The sequence below is a fragment of the Suricata suricatta genome, chromosome 8, assembly GCF_006229205.1.
Source record: "Suricata suricatta isolate VVHF042 chromosome 8, meerkat_22Aug2017_6uvM2_HiC, whole genome shotgun sequence".
Classification (NCBI taxonomy): domain Eukaryota; kingdom Metazoa; phylum Chordata; class Mammalia; order Carnivora; family Herpestidae; genus Suricata; species Suricata suricatta.
Window position 1 is genome coordinate 81,078,091 of NC_043707.1, and position 23,780 is coordinate 81,101,870.

The window sequence follows — 23,780 nt, forward strand, 5'->3', positions numbered from 1 at the left end:
TGTCAGAGGATTAGAAAAGGGAATTAAGGATGACATTCATTCCTGACTCTATGGATTTTGTAAGTTAAAGGCTAATCTTATTTAAATTCATTTCTTATAGTGAGATTTCTACAATATTGAGGACATGTCACATACATTGGGAAGGATCTGTTAGCCATTCTTGAAAGCCCGTCTCTGTGTGTGTGGCTATAGCCACCTTTGTAGTCACCAAAGTGACATCTCACATATTGTTGTGGCTGGGGAAAGAGTGACTTTTGATAAAAGATTTATAAAAATGGCTTGAAAGGCGGCTTGCAAAACCCTTTTATCCTAACATGAACATTTCTGTTTAATGGTAATCAAAAAATAATTCATCTTTTCCTTCTTTGAATTCAGCCGTGTCAATAAAATACTTGATGCGAAGGCAATTGGAATGAAAATATTTGAAGACTATGCAACAACTTGGTATTGGATTCTCCTGTAAGTGAAAACATTGGTGTTTCTTCTCCAGCCTCAGTCTGATTTTATCCTTGTAGAACTCTTTCTCCAAATTCTCATTCATATTTGTGAATTAAAGCTTGACTCAAGTCTCAGTTCCTGCCATTTTCTTTTTCATATAGGACAAAGATAGGGTAAAGATATTTGGAAATACACTTTTGCTACAAAAGTTATAAGAATGTAAATTTTAACTTTATTAATTAAATTATGAATAAAACTATAAACATACTTCAAGTCTTGTGGGAACAACATCTATATTTGCTTGTTACAGTGGATGTTGTCTTATTTCTTTGGTTCTATTTTCTCATTTATCCTTCCCTTGATCTCCAAAGGATCACTTTTTTTAAAAAAACACATCCTTTCCACAAAATATTTGCTATTAATATCATCAAAGGTCACTGTAGTTATGAGGAGCTGAAAAAATATATGAAGGGAGGATGAGATTAAAAATTTGCAGACATAAGATTTGCATTCCTGAGAGGTAAGGGAAAATGCAATTATTCTACTGAAGCAGGTACATGTGTTTGGTATATTTAAGGCTGTTGTTACTACCTGGCTCTCATATCCTCTTCTTATGACCTAAAAGCATCTATGGTTCCCTAGTGATCAAAAAACAAAGAGAAGGGGTACCTGGATGGCTCAGTTGGTTAAGCGTCTGACTTCAGCTCAGGTCATGATCTTGTGGTTCATAGGTTCGAGTCCCACATTGGGCTCTGCATGGACACCTCATACTCTGGAGACTGCTTCAGATTCTGTGTCTCCCTCTCTGCCCTCCCCTGTTCACTCTCGGTCTCTCTTTTAAGAATGAACATTTTTAAAAATTAAAAGAAAACAAAAAGCAAAAAAGAGAAAACTTCTTCAGAGTTATAAGGCCCTTTATAACCTGGTCCAACTGGTTTTCCAGATTCATCTCCACCCATGTATATTCTATATTCTAAACACATCAAAAAGCACGTCAATTCCTCAAATCTTGTGTTCTCGGCAGCTCCATTTCCTTTAAAATCAGCTTTTGTGTAATCTATGAAGCCTTTCTTGACCTCTCCAGTTGCAAGTAATTACTTTTCCTTCTGTGTTCCTCCCACCCACTGTGCGTTGCACACATGCACATACATACACACACACACACACACACACACACACACACACACACACACAGCTATCATCTATAGAACACCTAGAATTTTGTGTGATATTTACCTGGCTTTTTTTCTCTGATAAACTACGAACTCTTTCCCATCCTAAGTCTGTCTAACTCATCTCCATTTTCCTAACTCCTCGTGCTGTTCTTGGAACATAGAAGATGCATAGAAAATGCGGGTTCAAGAAACAGTGATAAAACCACTAGAAGAATGAGAGAGAGAGAGATTTAACAATATGGTGCTTACTTAATAAAGTCAAAATTGTAATGTGTGTAAAGTACTAGTGACTAGTTTGTGGAGCTGTAAAACTAGATAGTTTTTTGAGATTTTACACATTTCAATGCTTGGTCTTAAACACAGTAATTATTCATACAATAATTTGGTGTGTATCACTATTTCAGAATCTCTCTCCATAGCAGAGATTATAGTCTATATTTCATTGGAGTTGAACTGGTTCCCCTATTGTCAGAGTCAAATACTTATCACTAGATAAGTTACACATTTCTTCTTTATTTTGGGCTTTTCAACTATTACCTGAAGAAGTATGCATTATGATAGGACTTCTTATTCACCTCATTCCCAACACACACTGAAACCCCTCCTGCTAGGCTCCACTCATACGACCAGAACATAAACACTCCCTTTTTCAACTCTTTTGCTCTCTATCTCTCTCATAAATATAAAGCCAAAGACTAATGTGCTGGCCCTTCGTGTATGCAGTTATAATTTTATGAAGGAATTAAAAACACAGAGAATAACCAGTTGTATTTCTTTACCTGCCCTGACCTTTTTGAATATTCGCCTTAGACTATGCCCTAGAATAATCCTTCAATCATATTAAATATTTAAGCATTAAAGTATCTGTAATTTAAAATTCATTTAAAGTTTACTTGTTTTTGAGGTAGAGAGAGCACGAGCAGGGGAGGGACAGAGAGAGACACAGAATCTAAAGCAGGCTTCGGGCTCTGAGCTGTAGGCACAGAGCCTGATGTGGGGCTTGACCACAAGGTCATGACCTGAGCAGAAGTCAGATGCTTCACAAATTGAGCCACCATGGCACCCCACGTATCTGTGATTTTAAAAGGAAATGGCTTCTAGATTGAAAGCATAGGCTCTGCAAGAATATGACCTGAGAAGTTACTTTGATACAATGCTGCCATCTATCCAGTGACAGTAATTATTAAGATTATACTCCAAGCTAATACTTGGAGACAATAAACTCCATAAACATGACAAGCTGTGTTTCTGTTTGGAAACTTAAAAAGAGCATCAGAGGTATCTTCTTAATGGAAGCATCATCCAAACTTCTACTTGTAATGAGCTCTATTTAATCAAAGTAACCAGAGGAAGCCCATATGACTTTAACCTGGATATATGGATGGGGGAGGGGAAAAGCATCTCTAGTAGCTCAAACTCCAGGAAGAAATTAAAACAGAAAAAAAAATGCTGCTTATTGCTTAATAAAGTCACATGGCCCAGGAGACACAGAAGCCTTATCATGGCTCCATATAATGGCCCATCCATCCCTGGGGACCTGAAATAGATGGCTGCTGATAGACATCACAAACCATTACAGATAATTAGACCATAATAATGACTGCACAATCATGGGTTCAGGAACTATGTGGGGGCAATTATTTTTATTTTCTGCCCTAAGACTGCTCCCTTACTTCTAGACGGTTCTGTTACATAAGGTTTCCTCCCATGAGTCATCAGGTAGACAGAACAGCACAGATCTGTCATGGACATGTTCTACGACTTAGATGTGTGGAAGAGACAAATATGGCGTGACAGTTGTGGCAGATAGACCAAAACTGTGGGCTGGAGGGTTGCCTTGAACAATAGTAACTGCCAGACTTCAGCTTACCCAGGTACCCAAAGATTGACTCAGGTATGAAGCTCCTGATGGTCCTAAGGACCATCTTAATAGGAACTATAGTTTATGCTTTTTAATATTATAAATGTTTCTATAGCTAGGTAATAGAGAATTATTTTGAATAGAAGAAAGTGTCATCTTGCTGTTAACATTGTTATGTTGAGCGCACTTGACCCTTGTGTGTTGTGCTTTCTCCTCTAGTGGCCTGATTATTGCCATGTTCCTTAGTTGGATGTTTGTGATACTCCTGAGATTCATAGCTGGATTACTCTTCTGGGTCTTCACGGGGGGTGTGATCGGAATTATAGGTTATGGTAGGTATCCCCCCTTTTAAAATTGCCAAAAATTAAAGTAGTCCTTTTCTTTTCATTATCAATTTATTGCCAGAATCTGTTATCAGAATGCATTTTAATTGCAGTGAATTTAATTATTCTTTACTCCCTACCCCCGTGTTAAATTGAGAAAAAATATTTAATTTTGCATATATTATTTCTATTACTTTTATATTTTTTATCTTGAAAAAAGTGCTGTCAAAATGTTCTACTCTTTCCTTACTAACCTTTGGTATCATGCCTCATGGTTATTAATAAGGAGATAAAAAGGATACCTTTTATGTTGATAAATATTTCAGACAACTTATTTTATTCCTTTAAATTTTCTGTCTGGTCAGAAGCTAGGTCTGCATAGCTACAGAAGTGTGATCTATTTTTCTCTTTGAACACAATACTGTTAATCCAGGGACTGTCACACATTCTAGTAATTGGCCTGTACTCCATAATGAGGCATTGCCCTCTAGAGGCAAGTGTTCTGAATTACACTCTTTGGATGGAGGGTTACTTTATGTAAAGGTTGAAATCTAATCAATAACTCAGTCTCCTCAAAAGCAGTACAGGGACAGTGTAAACACCGAAAACGGAACTAAAGTCCCTTCCAAAGAACAATATAACAACTATGGCAGTTTCCATTCAGTCTGCTAATAAATATTTGGGCCAATATATGAATGTTTGAGATGTTTCTGTTCAAGTGATTTCCCCTACAATACCATTTGAATTGACAGTTGTAGTTTTACGGTAGTGGACAAAAAAAATAGCAAAATTCTTACTTTTGCCACTTTATATATATCAATATAATAATGTAGTTGAATCCCCAGTTTCTGTGGTTAGCCAGAGTTCTAATCCCAACTCCATAACATAAAACTGAGGAGCTTTGGAAAAGTTTCCTAATGATTCTAAGACCCAGCTTCCTTATCTGTAACATCAACACAACGATGGTACCTCCATCTCACCAGATTGTGAAGATTAAATGAGACAATGAGTATAACACTCTTAGACCAAGACCTGGAAAACGGGAAACATTCAATGTGTTGGTTTGTTGTTACCTTCTCCTCATTATCGTCACCAGGTTTCTAGAGAGTTGTTAGGTCTCTGCAGGGATTTTTTTATCTGCTCTTACTGTGCACTGCATGTGAAGATGTGGGTAAACTGGTGGAGGAACATAAGAACTGATAGTCCTTAATCCAAAAACTCCCAAGAAAGCTTTTTGTTTGAGTCTTTTTTGTGTATTTCTGCTGGGAGCTCAAAATAAACTCTGCCCTCTACCACTAGACTGGGCATGTGATTCAGTCAATTTTATTGTCATTAAGAAAGGAAGGACAGTAAAGTCTGGTATTGATTTTACTGACTTTTCTTAGGGAGCAAGTAAAATCTGAGTTTGGCAGTAGTGCAAGTGTGACAGTGGCATGAGGGAGAAAGATTGTCAATATATCACAAGTACAGGTGAAATAACCAATTTCAGCTCCCCTTTGACTCCCTAGGTGTAGTGCTAACTCAGCAATTATGGTGCGACAAATCAGCTTGAAGCCATTACTGAGTGGGGAAATGTCTAGTGAGACTGAGAAGTATAATATTACATATAAGTGACCTCTGCTGCTATCTTGGACAACTGACTTTCTCTATATCATGGGAAACCAACCATTTGCTACTAATAACAGCCTGTTTACTAAGGTAAACAGCAAATTGGATGTGTCATAAAAAGCCAGGCTATTTGTGGGCAAATGCCCTTGAACATTAGTGGAACAATTCTAACTGACCAGAAAAAGTTAAGAGTTATATAGGAGAGGCCATGTAACAGTGGGGTTATAAACATGAATTTGGAGATTGAAAAGGCACAATCCCAAATTCACTGCATGTTAACTGTGTGACCCTCTACAAGTACATAGTCTCTCTAATTTGTAGTGTCCTCAACTATACAATACAACTCTGGGTATTTTTTTTAAAGATTTTTAAAAATATTTATTTATTTTTGAGAGACAGACTGAGATGCACAGCATGGCAGGAGAAAGGCAGAGAGAGAGAGAGGAGACCCAGCATCTGAAGCAGGCTCTGGGCTCTCAGCTTAGAGCCTGACACGGGGCTGGAACTCTCCAACTGTGAGATCATGACCTGAGCTGAAGTTGGATGCTTAATCTGCTGATTAAGCCCCAGGGTGCCCCAGACTCTGAGTTGTTTTTTTTTTTTAATAATGTACATAAAGTATTTAGCTACCTAGCACATAATAATTGCTCAGTAAGTAATCTTGGTTTACATAGGAATGGATGTTGAATTTTGGCAAATGCTTTTTCTGCATCTATTGAGATGATTCATATGATTTTTATCTTTCATTAATTTCATTAATGTGATACATCATATTTATTGATATGTGGTTGCTGAACCATTTTGCATCCCGGAAATAAATTCCATTTGATCATGGTATCATATGATATTTTTGATGTATTGTTGAATTCACTTTGCTAATATTTCATTGAGGATTTGTGCATCTCTATTCATCAGGAATATTTGGGCTGTAATTTTCTTGTGCTATCCTTGTTTGATTTTGGCATCAAGGTAATACTGGCCTTGTAAAATGAGTTTGGAAATGTGCCCTACACTTCTGTTTTTTGAAAGAGCTTGAGAAGGATGGTATTAATTCTTTGAATTTTGGTAGAATCCACCAGCGAAGACATCTGGTCCTGGCCTTTTGTTTGTTGGGAGGTTTTTGATAACGGATTCAACTTTCTTACTAATTGGTCTGTTCAGATATTCCGTTTCATCATGTATCCATATAAGTGGGTTGTATATTTTTAGGAATTTATGCATTTCTTCTAACTTGATGAATTTGTTGGGATATAATTGTTCTTAGTATAGTTGACCCTTGAACACCATGGGTTTGCACTTACATGCAGATTTTTAAAATATATATATTTTTGAGAGAGCGTGAGAGAGCGAGAGAGAGAGCGTGCGCGAGAGAATGAGTGGGGGAGGGGCAGAGAGTAAGGGAGCGAGAATCCCAAGTAGGCTCTGCGCTCTCAGCACAGAGCCTGAGGCCAGGCTCTCAAACTCACTAACCATGAGATCATGACCTGATCTGAAATCAAGAGCTGGGTACTCAACCAAGTGAGCCACCCAGGTGCCCTCAGATTTTTTTTTTTTTTTTGTAAATACAGTACTATAAGTATATTTTCTTTTCCCTATAATTTTCTTTTTTAAAATTTATGTATTTTGAGAGAGAGAGAGGGGAGGAACAGAGAGACTACTAAACAGAGAGACTATAGGAGCATACTAAACACTAAATATTAATATTGTGGTATCAGTAAGGCTCTGATCAACTCTAGGCTATTACTAGTTGAGTTTGGGGGAGCCAAAAGTTGTATATGGATTTTTTATTGCATCAGGTATAAGCACCCCTAATCTTTATATTGTTTAAGAATCTACTATAGTTTCCTATGATCTTTTGTATTTCTTTGATATCAGTTATAACCTCTCCTCTTTCATTTCTGATTTTATTTATTTTTCTCTTTTTTTCTTGGTGAATCTAGCTAAACACTTGTCCATTTTCTTTATCTTTTCAAAGATCCAGCTCTTAGTTTCATTGATCTTCTCTCTTTGTAGTTTCTATTACATTTATTTCTGCTCTAATCTTTATTTCTCTCCTTCTAACTTTGGGCTTCTCCTTTTTCTAGTTCCTTGAGTTCCAAAGTTAGGTTGTTTATTTGAGACTTGTTTCTTGAGATAAGCTATGTCCTTATAAACTTCCCACTTAGAACTTCTTTTGCTGTATCCCACAAATTTTGGTATGTTATATTTCCATTTTCATTTGTCTCAGGTATTTTTTTATTCACCTTTGATTTCTTTTTTGACCTATTGGTTGTTCAGTAGCATGTTTAATCGCCACATATTTGTGAATTTTCCAGTTTTCCTCATGTAATTAATTTCTAGTTTCATACCATTGTGGTCAGAGAAGATGCTGGATCTGATTTCAGTTCTCTCAAATTTATTATTTGTTTTGTGTCCTAACATATGATCTATCTTTGAAAATGTTTCATGTGCACTTGTGTTGTTTTTAGATGGAATGTTCTGTATATATCTGTTATGTCTACACAGTCAGAAATGTTTAAAGCTGATATTTCCTTACTAATTTTCTGTCTGGGCAATCTATCCATTTACAGTCACATTTACAACTGCATCAGAAAAAATAAAATACCTAGGAATAATTTTAACCAAGGAAGTGAAAGACCTACGTATTGAAAACTACAAGACATTAATAAAGAGATTAGAGGAGATACAGATAAATGGGAAGCTATTCTGTGCTCATGGATTAGAAGAATAAATATTATTAAGATCTGCATACTATCCAAAGTAATCTACAGCTTTGTTGTAATCCCTATCAAAATTCCAACTGCACTTTTAAAAGAAATAGAACAAATAATCCTAAAATTTGTATGGAACCACAAGAAAAAAACCCCCACAAAACCCAAAAAGTCAAAGCAATCTTGAGAAAGGAGACCAAAACTGGAGGCATCATGTACCCTGATTTCAAGCTGTATTACAGAGCTATAGTAATTTTAAAAGTCTGGTGTTGGCATAAAAACAGACACATAGATCAGTGGAACAAAAGAGAGAGCCCAAAAATAAACCCACTCATATATGGTCAGTTAATTTACAATAAAGGAGAGGAGATACACAATGGGAAAGAACAGTCTCTTCAATAAATTGTGTTGGAAAAACTGGACTACTTTCTCAACCTATATAAAAAAAACTAACTCAAAATAAGTTTAAAGACTTGAATATAGGACTTGAAGCCATAAAACTCCTAGAAGAAAACAAAGGTGGTAAACTCCTTGATATAAGTCTTAGTAATTTTTTAATAGGATGTAAAAATCAAAAGCAATAAAAGCAAAAATAAGTGAACCCACATAATCTAAAAAGCTTCTGCACAGCAAAGTAATCCCTCAACAAAATGAAAAGGCAACCTATTGAATGGGAGAGAATATCTGCAAATCAGATATATGATAAAGGGGCTAATAGAAAGGACTCACAAAACTCAGTAGCCAAAAAACCAAAAACAGAAAACAGACAAAAAGAAAAGATTTATAAATGATCAGAAGATATGACTAGGTATTTTCCCAAAGAAGATATCCAGATGGCCAACAGCTACATGGAAAGGTACTCAACATCGCTAATCATCAGGGAAATGCACATCAATAAGAGCTCTTTGCACCTGTTAACAATACCTATTATCAAAAAGAGAAGAAATAAATGTTGGAAAGGATGTTGAGATAAAGGAACCCTTCCTTATACACAAGTTGGTAGGAAATGTAAATTGCAGCCACTATGGAAAACAATGTGGAGATTCCTCAAAAAATTAAAAATAGAAACACTATATGATTCAGCAATTCCACATGTTGGTATTTACCTGAAGAAGATGCAAACACTAACTCAAAAAGACCTATGTACCTCCATGTTCATTGCAGCATTATTTACAATGGTCAAGATAGGAAACAACCTAGGTGGCCATCAATGGATGAATGGATAAAGAAATTGGTAAAAAATGGATAAAAGTAATGAAGTATTGCCATTTGGAATAACATAGATGAATCTAGAGAGTATTATATAAAGTCAGTCAGAGAAAGGCCAATACCACATGATTTTATGTATATGTGGAACCTAAAAAATGAAACAAGCATAGAAACATACCATAAATAAAAAGAACAAATTGGTAGTTGCCAGAAATGAGGGAAGTGGGGAGATGGATGAAATCAGTGAAAGAAATGAAGAGGTGCAAACTTAGTTATAAAATAAGCCATGGCGATGCATGCAAAGTACAGCACTGGGAATACGGTCAATAAAATTGTAACAACTGTGTGATGACAGGTGGTAACTATACTTGCCATAGTAAACATTTTGTATCGTGTAGAGTTGTTGAATCACTGCAATATACACCTCAAACTAATATTATATGTCAACTATGTTTTAATTAAAGCTTAAAAATATAAAATTTGAAAAACAAGCTTGTAAATACAGAGAACAGATGATATTTGCCAGAGGTGGAAGGTGGTGACAGTGGAGGGTAGAAAAATTGGTGAAAGAAATCTAAATTTATTTAAAATCATTAGCAAAAAGAACGCTGCAGTTGTCATAATAAATTTAAAAATAAAAAGCATTATTAGAGTTAGAAAGGATTTAATTTGCTTAAAAGGCACACCAATTCCAAATATATATGCATCTAATAATATATATTTAAGATTCATTAACTATAAGGATAAATATTAAAAATTTGTAGGAGTTAGGAATCTCCCTTGGGAGATTTATTATTTTTTAATTTTTTAAGATTGTTTATTTTGAGAGAAACAGAGACCGTGAAAATGGGGGAGGAGCAGAGAGGGAGACAGAATCCCAAGCAGGCTCTGCACTGTCAGCACAGAGCCCGATGCGGGTGGGGCTTGAACTCATGAAACTGAGATCATGACCTGAGCTGAAACAAAGAGTCAGATGCTTAACTGCCTGAGCCACCCAGGCACACCAACCCGTGAGAGATTTCAATGCATCTTTCTCTTAAGACAAGAGAAAAATCACAAAATTCAGAATATTTGGCAGGGAGAAGCAGAGAGGTATGATAGTATGAGGATCTCAGAAGAGAAAATCTATTTTGCTTAATTAGAGCAAAATTAAGATTATAAAATGCATCTATATGTGTTCATTTGACTATATGCCTTAAAACCTACATCTGTTATTACATATAATTTTTTATATATCAGATATTCCAAAAGCGTGTTTAAGGGAATTTTTAAAAATACGCTGGGAAAGAAGGACATGACAGATTTGTCTTTTATCGCTTTGAGAAACAAATGTCCCTTCTAATCTAGTCTTGCCTCTCTCCATGGACTTCCTCCTCTTACCTGGTATCTAGAACAACTTGTTAGTTTATAATCGGGGTTTAAAAAGCAGTTTTTCTCAGGGGTGCCTGGGTGGCTCAGTCAGGGAAGCAACTGACTTTTTATTTTGGCTCAGGTCGTGATCTTATGGTCACATCCAACTCTGCACTGACAGTGAGAAGCCTGCTTGGGATTCTCTCTCTCCCTCACTCTCTGCCCCTCCCCTGCTGGTGGGTACTCTATACGTAAATAAGCGGTTTTGGCCAACATGGCAAAGTAGGGGGATCCATACTTCCCACGTTTCTCAAAGAAGAGCTGAAGCCAAAGGACTTTGAGCCCCAAGAGTCTGGGAGGGAAAGAGACTGAGTCTACCAGAGAGAAACCAGGATGATTGTGAACCAGAAGAGAGAAGATGGGCTGTGTGGGCATGGAGGGACTTCTGCTGAGAGACAAAGGGAAGAGAAAGAGTGGCTGGCAAAGCACAGGACTGTAACTGGACAAGAAAAAAATCCTCGGACTGAGAGAGAGGTATCCCGTCTCCAAGTGCAGGGCTTTCTCTGGAGTGGGACTGGGGCCTAACTAGCTCAGGGGTGCAGTCCACAGTAGGAGAAACTGGTCCACTCCCCTGAAGTGCTATGGCATAGGACAAAAACAGACGGGACCACATATCGGGCAGCATCAAGAGACACTCCCCAGTGCCAGGGTGCACGGAGTGGGAGTTTGAATCCCAAAGGCCAGGGATGAGAATCGGTGGAGCAAGAGAAACTTGTTCATCTGCATCCAGAGCACAGTGGGGATGGCTCCAAAGGAGTGAGTTGGGACACCATGTTGTGAAGAAGGGACTAGGGGTTGCCATTTTTCTCCCCATGGCTACCAAGGCGGGGTCTCAGGGATCAATCCTAGGGGCTCAAAGTGGATGCGGGACCACCCTACACCAAACCATACCACTCCACATTGGGTAACTGTGTATCTCCTGGAGCAGGAAGATGCTGAGGACCCAGATGGCTCCCTCCTCCAGATTGGAGCTGCTGCATTGCCTGGATTAATTCTAGGACAACTCTTGTTATTTAGATATATTCATCCTTCTCTGCTTCTTATCTTTTCCCTACTCTAGGCTGGTCACTCTTGTTGTTGGTTTGTTAAAACAGACATAATTAGTCCATTCTGTCAATAGATGCAGAAAAAGCATTTGACAAAGTACAGCATCCTTTCTTAAAAAATTCTCCAGAAAGTCAGGACAGAAGGAACATAGCCATTTATGAAAATCCCATAGCTAATATTATCCTCAATGGGGAAAAACTGTGACCTTTTCCCTTGAGATCAGGAAACATTGCAGGGATGTCCACTCTTCACCACTGTTGTTTAACATAGTGCTGGAAGTCCTAGCATCAGCATCAGACAACAATATGAAATAATAGACATCTAAATGGGTAAAGATGAAGTCAAACTTTCACTTTTTGCAGATGACATGATACTCTATATGGAAAACTCGACAGACTCCACCAAAACTGCTAGAACTGATACCTGCATTCAGCAATGTTGCAGGGTACAAAATCAACATACAGTAATCAGTTGCATTTTTATACACCAATAATGAAGCAACAGAAAGAGAAAGTGATCCCATTCACAATTGCACCAAGAACCATAAAATACCTAGGAATAAACCTAACCAAAGATATAAATGATCTGTATACTGAAAAATATAGAAACTTTATGAAGGAAATTGAAGAAGACACAGAGAAATGGAAAAACATTCCATGCTCATGGATTGGAAGAACAAATATTGTTAAAATGTCCCTATTACCAAAAGCAATCTACAGATGTAATGTAATCTCCATCAAAATACTGACAATATTTTTCACAGAACTAGAACAATCTTAAAATCTATATGGAACCACAAAAGTCCCCGAGTAGCCAAAGTAATATTGAAGAAGAAAACCAAAGTGGGAGGCATCACAATCCCAGACTTTAGCCTCTACTACAAAGCTGTCCTCATGAAGACAGTATGGTATTGGCACAAAAACAGACACATAGACCAATGGAATAGAATAGAGAACCCAGAACTGGACCCACAAATGTATGGCCAACTAATCTTGACAAAGTAGGAAGGAGTATCCAATGGAAAAAAAAGTGTCTTTAACATGTGGTGCTGCAAGAACTGGACAGCAACATGCAGAAGAATGAAACAAGACCACTTTCTTACACCATCCACAAAAATAAACTCAAAATGGATGAAGGACCTGAATGTGAGACAGGAAACCACCAAGACCCTAGAGGAGAAAGCAGGCAACAACTTCTTTGACCTGAGCTGCAGCAATTTTTTACTTGACACATCTCCAAAGGCAAGGGAATCAAGAGCAAAAATGAACTATTAGGACCTCATTAAGATAAAAAGCTTCTGCACTGCATAGGAAACAATCAACAAAACTAAAAGGCAACTGAAGGAATGGGAAAAGATAGTTGCAAATGACATATCAGATAAAGGGCTAGTATCCAAAATCTATAATGAACTTCCCAAACTCCACATCTGAAAAATAAATAAAGTGAAGAAATGGGCAAAAGACATGAACAGACACTTTTCCAAATGGGACATCCAGTTGGCCAACAGACACATGAATCAGTGCTCAACATCACTCATCATCATGGAAACACCAATCAAAACCACACCTAGATACCACCTCACACCAGTTAGAGTGGCTAAAATGAACAAATCAGGAGACTATAGATGCTGGTGAGGATGTGGAGAACAGGAACCATCTAGCACTGTTGGTTGGAATGCAAACTGGTGCAGCCTCTCTGGAAAACGGTGTGGAAGTTCTTAAAAAAATTAACAGTTGAATTCCCCTATAATTCAGGAATAACACTGCTAGAACTTTACCCAAGGGATACAGAAGTGATGATGCATAGGGGCATATGTACCCCAATGTTTATAGCAGCACTTTCAACAATAGCCAAATATGGAAAGAGCCTAAATGTCCATCAGCTAATGAATGGATAAAGACGTGGTTTATATATACAATAGAATACTAGTTGGCAATGAGAAAGAATGAAATCTGGCCATTTGTAGCAATGTGAATGGAACTGGAGGGTATTATACTAAGTGAAATAAATCAGGCAAAGAAAGACAGATACCATATGTTTTCACTCTTATGTGGATCTTGAGAAACTTAACAGAAGATTTTGGGGGAGAGTAAGGCAGAAAAAAAGTTACAGGGAGGAAGGCAAATTATATACAGAGAAAAAACTGAGGGTTGAGGGGGGATGGGAGAGGGGAAAGTAGGTGATGGGCATTGAGAAGGGCACTTGTTGGGATGAGCACTGGGTGTTATATGGAAACCAATTTGATAATTGTATATTAAAAATATAAATAAACGTGTTTTTTAAAGCAGTTTTTCCTATTATTGCTTGGACATTTCCAATGGACCTAATCCAGACTCCTTGGTCATAAAAATAAACTCATTAACTCTATTTTGTATTCCCAATTTATCTAGGCCATATATAAATTCATTATAGAGTCTGAAATACAGTGCCTTGGGGAAATTTAGTTAGTCCATATTTTCTTTGCCTGGATTCAATCTTTGATAAGACTATGCATTAGGTAATTCTATCAAGACATGACTACACCTAAAATTTTTAATTCAAAACCACGCTTTTTTCAACTTAAATCTTTTTTTTAATTTGCTTTTTAAGTAGATTGTATTATTTATGTGCTTCAAATTTCCAAAGGTATAAAGTTTATACAGTGAAATTTGCCTTCTTGTCTTACTCCTTGGCCAGTAAGGAAACTGGAAGTAAAAAATATTTCTTGTATCCTTCCAGAGTAGCCTTATGTTTACACAAGAAAATATATATAAAGGTTGTTCTACTTATATGAATTATAGCACACTTTTATGTCATTTTTTGCCTTATTTTTTTCCACTTAAAATATCTCAGTGATCATTGAATATCAGTACACTTTTTCTTCTTTATATAAAAAGGTAGGATTCTACTGTGCAAATATACCATAATTTATTTAGCCAGTCCCTGTTGGTGGACATTAAGGTTGTTTCTAGTCAAAATGACTTCTAGTTGCCACAGTGAGCCAAGAAAATACTGGTAACATTTATTTGAATGCAATAGCACATTTAGAATATTAGACCTACATAAAATGTTTACTAAGTAAATATGAATCTTGCCTTTCTAGAAATGACAATGCTGTTTAATTTCATGTAGATATGTATGATAAGTTTATAGCTTATATTTCAGAAAATAACATTTTATAGTAGTCTGTTTTTCTTTCTTTTCAAGGAATAGGTCACTGTTACCGGGAATACCACAATCTTTCGGGACAGCCAAATTCTCATCTTTCTATATATGACCTCGGGATTCAGACTGATATAAGCACGTACTTCCAGCTGAAACAAACATGGTTCATATTTAGTGAGTGAATTTTAAAAACTGGTTTTGTTAAAGTTATAATAATGAAAAGGAATCTTTTTTTTTGTCTAGAGGAAATAATGGGTTGTGTAACTTGTTAAATACACTTATCAGTAATGTCATAAAAGTAAATGTGTCTATGATCTTACTAGCTACCATAAATGAAAAAGTCAGTAGGGGAAATTTATTGTATAACCTAAAGAAATATTATCTTACAATGATCTCATGCTATTTGCCTTCAACTTAAAATGGTTTGGATGTGGATATTTATAGCCATTAACTTGATATCCAAGAAAGGTGTTTTGAAATGAAAAAAAGTTGGATTTTTCAAATTTGTTTAAAAAATTTTTTTTCTTAACGACTTTTAAACATTTTGAGGTGTTCAGATTATTGAATTAGTTAAGGGTAACATTAAAAATTTTTTAAAGCAAGATGATTTCAGGGATAGTTTCAGAGAATGGTTTTATTATAATATTCTTTCCACTTCACAGAGGTTAATATTCTTTAATCAAGACTTTAAGATAATCTCTAATTACATGTTGCCTTAATGAAATTCTTCATGTTATTTAAGTTAGAGCACCAGGCAAGGCATATTCAAGGAGGCGGGGTCAGAAGCCCAGAGAGAGCCTCAGAGGGGAGCAATATCTTGATGGGGGCATCATGGGTCCAAGTATGGGTCCCATCCCCATAATGTGAAAACTTGATTTTGTCACTTCACCCAGAAGTCACCAGGTTTTCGAGGACAGACCCATGTCATGTTGTCACTTATGTGCCATTTTAGTTGTTTACTATTAAGATACCTTTCCTGACCAGAATGCAGACATAGTCCATCTAGGACACTGCTTTCCTAGGATCAAGGCATGTGGGGAACAAAATTAATAATGAGAAGCCTTTTTAGCAGGGAGTTTTGTATAATCTTGGGAGACTTTTTTTGAAGGCTCATGCCAAGCTTGATGGCCTAGCCCTGCACAGAAGCCCCCACCTGATTGCTTTTTTCCTGCCACCTTTGAGTTTTCTTTTTCTTGGACAGTGCTAGGTCAAAATGTCAAATCCTTGTTCTTTGGTTTTTATGTGCAGGTCTTATGCAAATTAGTTCCTTTCATAGAACATTTTCCCCTAACTATGTGGCAGAAGAATTACTTCATTTGTAGCTGTTTCTTTCTAACTATAAAAATCAGGGGCATTTTAGGATTTGTATCCTCAAGAGTTTTCCTAAATTTGAGTGATTCCATACTTTGTTAAAAATCCACTTGTGATTACCTATCATGTCTAAAGATGATGAATCTCATCCATTATATTTTGAAACCTCTCATTTTATTCTCAGATGGATCTTAGTTACAAGTTCTGTGATCTTCCCACTGCTATCTCTTCAGTACCTTGAACACAAAAATCATTAACATGATCAGAATCTGCTACTAAAGAAGTTGAAGGATGTCCTTTGAGGAAAATACAGAGCTTGCTTTTATTTTCAAGTGTAGCAATACCAATCTTTCCTCAAATGAGCCTCCACTTTCACAACCCATTTATTAGACATTAATTGATTACTTGCTCTTATTTGGACAAGATTCTAGGTACCAAAGAGAAGACCGTAATGTGAGATTACACTCCTCAATGGAAACACTAAAAATAAGCAGAGTTATACATACAGAAATTATAGTTTTTATGAATCTTGGGTTGTGTTAGGAGATGGTTCAATTCTAATTTCTGCTGTTAGTTATCCCAGTCTCCTCCTCTGAGAAGTTAGAATTACACCACCTTCTCTACAGGGTCTCAAAAAATAGATTTCCATTGTTTGCTCTCATTCAAACACAAGAAAAGAATATAATATATACATTCAAAAGACAATAAAATCTCATCATTTTTGGATGTGTGATTTTGTAAAGGTAGAAGTTTAATATGCAATGTTGTTTATCGAGGCAATTTCAGAATACAAAGTGACTCTGGCATACCTCGTATTAGGTTCATCCTCAAATAATGCTTTTAGTTTGCTATGGCTATACCCCATAATTCTGGACTCAATTTAAGAGAATCAAATATGCATGAAGACATAAATGCATAATTTAACTAAAGGACAGAGTGGCAAGATGACACATTACCAAGATCCTCTCACATCTCTGGGTTAGCTGATTTCTGCTTGGAGATGCTAAGTGATACGTGCTGTAACATCAGAATCTTAGTGGTATGACAACAAATAGAATGAAATGAATTCCCTGTCACTTGAAGTGTTCACGCATGAGCAGAATAGCTGTCTAGCAAGGGTACACTGGAACAGATTCTTTCACAGATGGGGGCTTAGCTTTTCCTTAAGTTTCTTGTACAGTTTCAGATTGTTATTAGCAGTGCTGTATTTCCTTAATTTTATCCATAAGCTTTCACTTCTTAACATCTCTGAAGTCAGGATGCATCTTATGATCAGTGAAAAAATGTTTAATGAAGGATTTTCTTATTTTTCCTAAAAAGTTATTACTAAAGATGTTTCTTAGAATTGAGGAAATATAATAATTAGGAACATTTGGAGTAAAGTAAAAAGAAACTAATTGAAGCTGGCCAAAGAGAAAAAATATTTGGAACAAGCAAGGAGCAAGGCATTGAGACTTATTATAAGAATATAGAAGTGTCTCATAAAACTCAAAACAACAGAAAAGCAGCTAGACTTTCAAGTGTACTTGGATCCAGGAGACAGAATGCCAAAGGAACCCAAGATTTCCTCTCTTCTCTGTTTCTTTAATACACATACACTTTATTCTTTCTTTGCAAATTCACTCACTTATTTCATGTAAAGGTAGTGTTGACACAGTTCATTAAGTTTGCATAACTCAGAGGTCAATTGAAGGCTTTATAAACTTCAATTCAAAACTGAAGTCGATTCCCTTAGTTCTAATTCTGATACTTTCATCAGACAACTGGGGTTGGGCTTATACCCTAATTCTATCAGTGGTAGCCATCATGAGTGAGACACAAAATAAAAATGGGCCAGACAAGAGCCTGCCCTGTCAGCAATGTCAATTAATGAAGAGGCATTGTGAGAGGGGTGGGCAGCTCAAAAGTTTCTTCTGTAATTCTCTTATTCGATGAAGTGTAAGTGAACACATACACATACAATAATGCTGCCTCGAGCAGCCCTGCCTTCTGTCTCATTTTTACAAATGGTGTGAAATGTTTCTATAGATAAAATTGAAGCCTGAACAACTGAGTTGTTTAAACTCTAGCTAAAGGTTTAATACTAGATTTCTTAGCATTTCTTGGAGCTTTTGCAAGTGAATTTCTAAGATAGGCATTTGGGGAGAGGTAGTGCTGCTTAAATTGTGTAGAGTCAGAATTGGCAGAAATAATCATGAAATTCAGTCCTAACTTTTGCAGAGAAAGTTTGTTTTTTGGATTGACTTGTATCACACACTAATTTTTTTTTTTCCTGTTTAAAGTGATAATACTCTGCCTTCTTGAAGTGTTGATCATCCTCATGCTGATCTTCCTCAGGGAACGAATTCGCATCTCCATTGCCCTGCTGAAGGAAGGGAGCAAGTAAGGTCCTGATGGAGAAACTCATATAATGTGTATCTGCCAGTCAAATCAGTCACTGCCTCTGTGTAGATGCCCTCTGTGTAGATGATTTAATGATTTTCCCTTTAAGAAGACTTGTTAAAGAAATCTGCTTTCCATCAGAAGACTTAAGTTCAGACTTCGCCACTTACTAGAAAGGTCATGCTAACAAATCCTTCAATATCTCTGAACCTCAATTATCATAGGGTGAAATAAGGCTAAGACCTATTAGTCTATGTATTAGCACTTTTTAAACACCAAATGTGTATTAGGATAATAACACATGAATGTGATAAGGTGCTATATAAAAGTAACTTGTATTATGTATTGCATTACTCCCATTCTGAATCATATGTTAATATTGGTGGTTGAGATCGTTTCAAAACTTTAAATCACCCTAATTCTATAGTCAATTATATGCTATTACCATTTCTATATGAATAACAAAATTCACCAATAGAATAACTGATCTTAGGAGCACCAGACTATACATTTTATATATACAGCTCTTAATTCAGGAACACTTTTACCCAGAGCTATTTTATTTTTTTTTTTAAATGCTATATGGGTGCCTGGGTGGCTCAGTCAGTTAAGCATCTAACTTCTGACTTTGACTCAGGTCATCATCTCATAGTTAAGTTTGTGAGTTCGACCCTGGCATTGGACTTTGTGTTGATAGCTCAGAACCTGGAGTCTGCTTCAGATTCTGTGTCTCTCTCTCTCTGCCCCTCCCCCATTCATACTCTGTCTCTCAAGAATAAATATTGAAAATAAAAATTTTTAATGCTATAAAATAGGGGTTCCTGGGGCTCAGTTGGTTAAGCATCTGACTTTTAGTTTCAGCTCAGGTCATGATCTCACAGTTTGTGAAACTGAGCTCAGCAGTTAATGAGTTCAAGCCCCACATCAGACTCTGCACTAACAGTGCAGAGACTGCTTGGGATTTTCTCTCTCTCCTCTCTTCCCCCCACCTCAAAAAAAAGCTTTAAAAAAACTGCTATAAAATAAACACTAAAATTCATTCCAGGAGGTAATGACACCTACAGTTTCTAAATTATTCCAAAATGTCACTTAAGGATAATATTTTAAACTTTTGAATAATGCAATTTGAATCATGAGAAAAACATTACTATAAAGCCAATAGACTGTGCTTTCCATTTAGAACAATGGCAACTAAGTTTTTAATGACCAAAGACCAAATATTTTAAATCATCTGTAAGGATTATTTTAACCAAATTGTCATATATAATTATAATAGTGCCACCTGAGTCCAAGGGTTTAAATAGTTAGCAAGAAGTTTGTTGAACTCTCCTTCCCATATAACTGAGGCCCTATCATTAGCCACTGAAAACTACTGATATTCTGGGTTTATTTCTTAAGTAATAGGATATTGTGCAATTCACTATAACTTGCCACTCCGTGTGTGTGTGTGTGTGTGTGTGTGTGTGTGTGTGTGTGTGTGTGTGAGCGGGCCAATTCAACTATGGCAGGTTGATAATATTTTTTCAAGGGGAAGTTAGAGCTGGAATAAATTGGTGTGAGAATACAAGGTAAGCATGCAATGCTCAGTGATTCACTTAACAGCAGTATCTGGAGAAAGGTGAGAAAACATAGATCAGATAGTGAGGTGAACAAGGTAACAAATGCAAAAGGAATCAGATATGTCAATGCGTTAGGAGTGGAAATAGTTACATCATAATTCTCAGCGGCTGTATCAAACAGTATTGAGTTTTCAGTGTCACATGCTGGAAAGATCATTCAAAAGTAGGAATAGGGCAACTAGGATGGTAAACATTTCAGACACTGTGACTTAGGAAATATCAAAGGAATGATTATACTGTAGAAGCATAAAAGAATGGCTACTTGAAGAGCTGCTATATGGAAAAGGTGATCATTTCTTCTCCAAAAGATAGTAGATGAGTAACAGGCTAGCATGTAAGAAAGAATTTTCTAAATTTTGGTTAAGAGAAAAGCTCTGTCATATAAAAGTAAGTATCTCTGAATATGGTCACTAGAAATGAGCATATTTAGAAAATAGTATAGAGGGGATTCCTGAATTAGGGAAGAAGTCTCACATTTGATCAGATGATGTTCAAGGTTCTTTCCAACTTTGAAAGCTAAGAATCTAAACAAATGGAAGAAATATGATTCTGATGTATCAAATCTTTGAGTCACACCTAAACTTGGGGGACTTTGGGGAACTTTTGGGGAAGAATCAAATATGAGCATTAAAATAAGGCCTCTAATTTAGTAAAAACAAATAAATAAAATTTAAGTAAAATTTAAAAGCCAACCAAGAATATGCCAGAATGATCAGTAAAAATGATTCAATGGTTATTACCACAGTTCTAGAATGAATTCAGTCTAAAGCTTTTTACTAGTGTAAACAGAGAAATTTTTGAGAAACTCTATCTGTGGATTATTTTGAATTTCAACTATTGTTTTATTTCAGAGCCATTGGATATATCCCTACTACATTAGCTTATCCACTTTTAACTTTCATTTTCCTCTCCATCTGTATTTCCTACTGGGCGGTGATAGCAGTGTATCCTTTGGTAATTGACGTCTTTACACCTCAGGTCCCCTTATTATTCAGGAACCAAGAGTTTGTGTCCAGTGTTTTCCATCCTGGGAAGATGAGAAACATACTAAAGATTTTTTATTTTTCTGTTTTTGCTTTTTTTTTTTTTGCTCAGTTCTAAAAAATTTTTTCTACTGATTGCATTTCCCCTCAGATAGGTCATATGGTAGATTTTGCTTTATTTTGTCTTCCCTTATGGTACTACTTCTTGGCAATAACCTAAGAAAATTCCTTTTATTTATTGTTAGGGGCCTCTCAGTGCAGCTAACCCTTCTTATATTATTCTGAGTCTGAAAAATGTATGAATTATTAAAAGATTATAAATTTTTGAAGTTAATCTCTCAGTGGGCTTTGGGGTGATTTGTATTATTTTCTTGTCCACCTACTTTCAATCTATCAGCAAATTATTTATCCTTAATAGGCTACCCCAGTTACTTGGCTACATCAGGGGTACCTGTCTACAAAGTCATCACCCCAGAAGGGCAATGCAAACACGAAAATACAACCTGTGACCCAGAGGTAAGTAAAAGAAACTAAGTCTCTTTTACTGACTTCAATACAGACATCTACTACATTTCACCTAGCAGGTGTAAAAATCATTCTGCAATAGAGACATTATTGGGAATCATTGTTAGGAAGGGAAGGATGGGTCGGGTGTTAGGAGGAGAGCACTGAGAATGGCAGGCAGAATAGAGAGAAAGCACTCCTCTTTCCTGAGCCCATCAGTTCTGTCACACACCCAAGAAGCAGCTGTGGTTGACAGCAACACTCATCAATGAGAAATTTTACTGGATGCAGAGTGGTGAACATATCACAGAAAATGAAATTCTTCTAGAGCTCATTAAAGAATAATATAAGGTGATGGAATAGAAAATAGGAATAACACCAGAAGCTAGGGGCGGGGGGATAGTAGGACATGCAATTGGGGGCTACACAAGAGGAAAAAGCAGGGAAGGTGTTATCTTGGAACAGCACCTAATATGAAATAATATGTATTTTTTTTTCTGGGTGCAGATTTTTAATAAAACCGAAATTGCCAAAGCTTGCCCTGGGGCTCAGTGTAACTTTGCTTTCTATGGTGGAACGAGCCTGTACCATCAATACATCCCTACCTTCCAGATATTCAATCTGTTTGTCTTTCTCTGGCTTATAAACTTTGTCATTGCACTGGGTCAGTGTGCCCTTGCTGGTGCCTTTGCTTCTTATTACTGGGCCTTCAAAAAACCTGATGATATCCCACCATACCCGCTTTTTACTGCATTTGGACGAGCCATACGGTAAGTTTCACGTTAAGTCCTACATCTATCTTCCCAGTTGTGTTTCGTGTGCTTATGATTGTCCTATTATAATTCAAGGGGCAAGGTAAAAATGAGATCAAAGACATGATTTAAAATTCGTGGAGGTGTCGTTTCCCGCAGGCGGGCTCCGGCGCGCTCGTCCTGGTGGTGCGGCTGCACCTACCTCGTCTGCCCCAACTGGCAGGGCGGAGAATCGGCGCGGGTTCTTTCCTGAGGGAGGGAGAAGGAGGGCAGGAGGGAGACACACAGAGAGTGAAGACAGCGTTTCTGATCAAGCCTCTAGCTTCTTTCTTCTTCTTCTTCTTATTCCAGAAAACATTGTCTCTTAAATAGCGATTTGGGGCGGGGAACTGACCCGGGTTGGTTGTCAGGTAACAGAGTCAAATGAGTATCAAAAAGAAGCACCCAGACTTGCCTCTGCAATGCTGGGGAAGGGAAGCTTGAAGCTGCATACCAGAATGCAGGTTTGATCTTTTGTGCACCTTGGCCAAATCTACCTCTGGCGCAGCAAGACAGTCGCCAAATTATTTTGACCAGAAAATGGCAATCTCCAGCCTCCAGATGCAAATCTTGTTTACTGGTTCACTTCCCAGAGAGTGATAATCCTTGCCTGAGGCAGCCAGAAAACTTTGCGGCTTCCGACAGGAGGTCTACTAGCTATGTCTGGTTTTATAGCCACAGTTTTATAATCCCAACCCAGATCATGGGTTTCTGGTGGAGCACCTGGCTGGTTCAGTTGGTGGAGCATGTGACTCTTGATCTTGGGGTTGTGAGTTCGAGCCCCATATTGGATGTAGAGAATACTTAAAACATAAAAAAAAAAAAAAAAAAAAAAAAAAAAAAGCGCCATAGATTGCTAGAGAGAAGTGGTAGGGAAGGCACCAAATTAAGAATTAACTTGGCTCTGTCTCTCCATTGCTTCCCCCAAATATTCTATTTGATTATAATGTGCTATTGGCACTCTTTTTGTAGATGAAGGGCAAAGTAAATGTTTATCATTTAAAATCCTCTGTGAAGACCTTTATCAGTCTGAATAAGAAAGTATAAGAAGCTCTTCATTAGCAATCTGCCTGCAGATCCTTTTTACCTGTTAAAATTTTTTAGCATCCTTTTAGTTAATAGTAAAGATATTTTAACTTTCATTATCATTTTACCTTTACCCAGATATCACACAGGATCCCTAGCATTTGGATCTTTAATTCTTGCATCAATTCAAATATTTAGAATATTCCTAGAATACTTGGACCGCCGTCTTAAAAGTAAG

The 23,780-nt window shown here is 36.8% G+C and overlaps 1 protein-coding gene across 1 annotated transcript in view; it reads left to right on the plus strand.

Moving 5' to 3' along the window:
• The window catches only part of SLC44A5 (solute carrier family 44 member 5), a 197,332-nt gene that overhangs the window by 154,852 nt on the left and 18,700 nt on the right, over positions 1-23,780 (plus strand). Inside the window, exons 10-17 of the mRNA XM_029945813.1 lie at positions 376-459; positions 3,694-3,806; positions 14,969-15,100; positions 18,520-18,619; positions 21,090-21,182; positions 21,650-21,737; positions 22,233-22,495; positions 23,681-23,775. Coding sequence (XP_029801673.1) covers positions 376-459; positions 3,694-3,806; positions 14,969-15,100; positions 18,520-18,619; positions 21,090-21,182; positions 21,650-21,737; positions 22,233-22,495; positions 23,681-23,775 — 968 coding nt within the window. The remainder of the gene's footprint in view (positions 1-375; positions 460-3,693; positions 3,807-14,968; positions 15,101-18,519; positions 18,620-21,089; positions 21,183-21,649; positions 21,738-22,232; positions 22,496-23,680; positions 23,776-23,780) is intronic.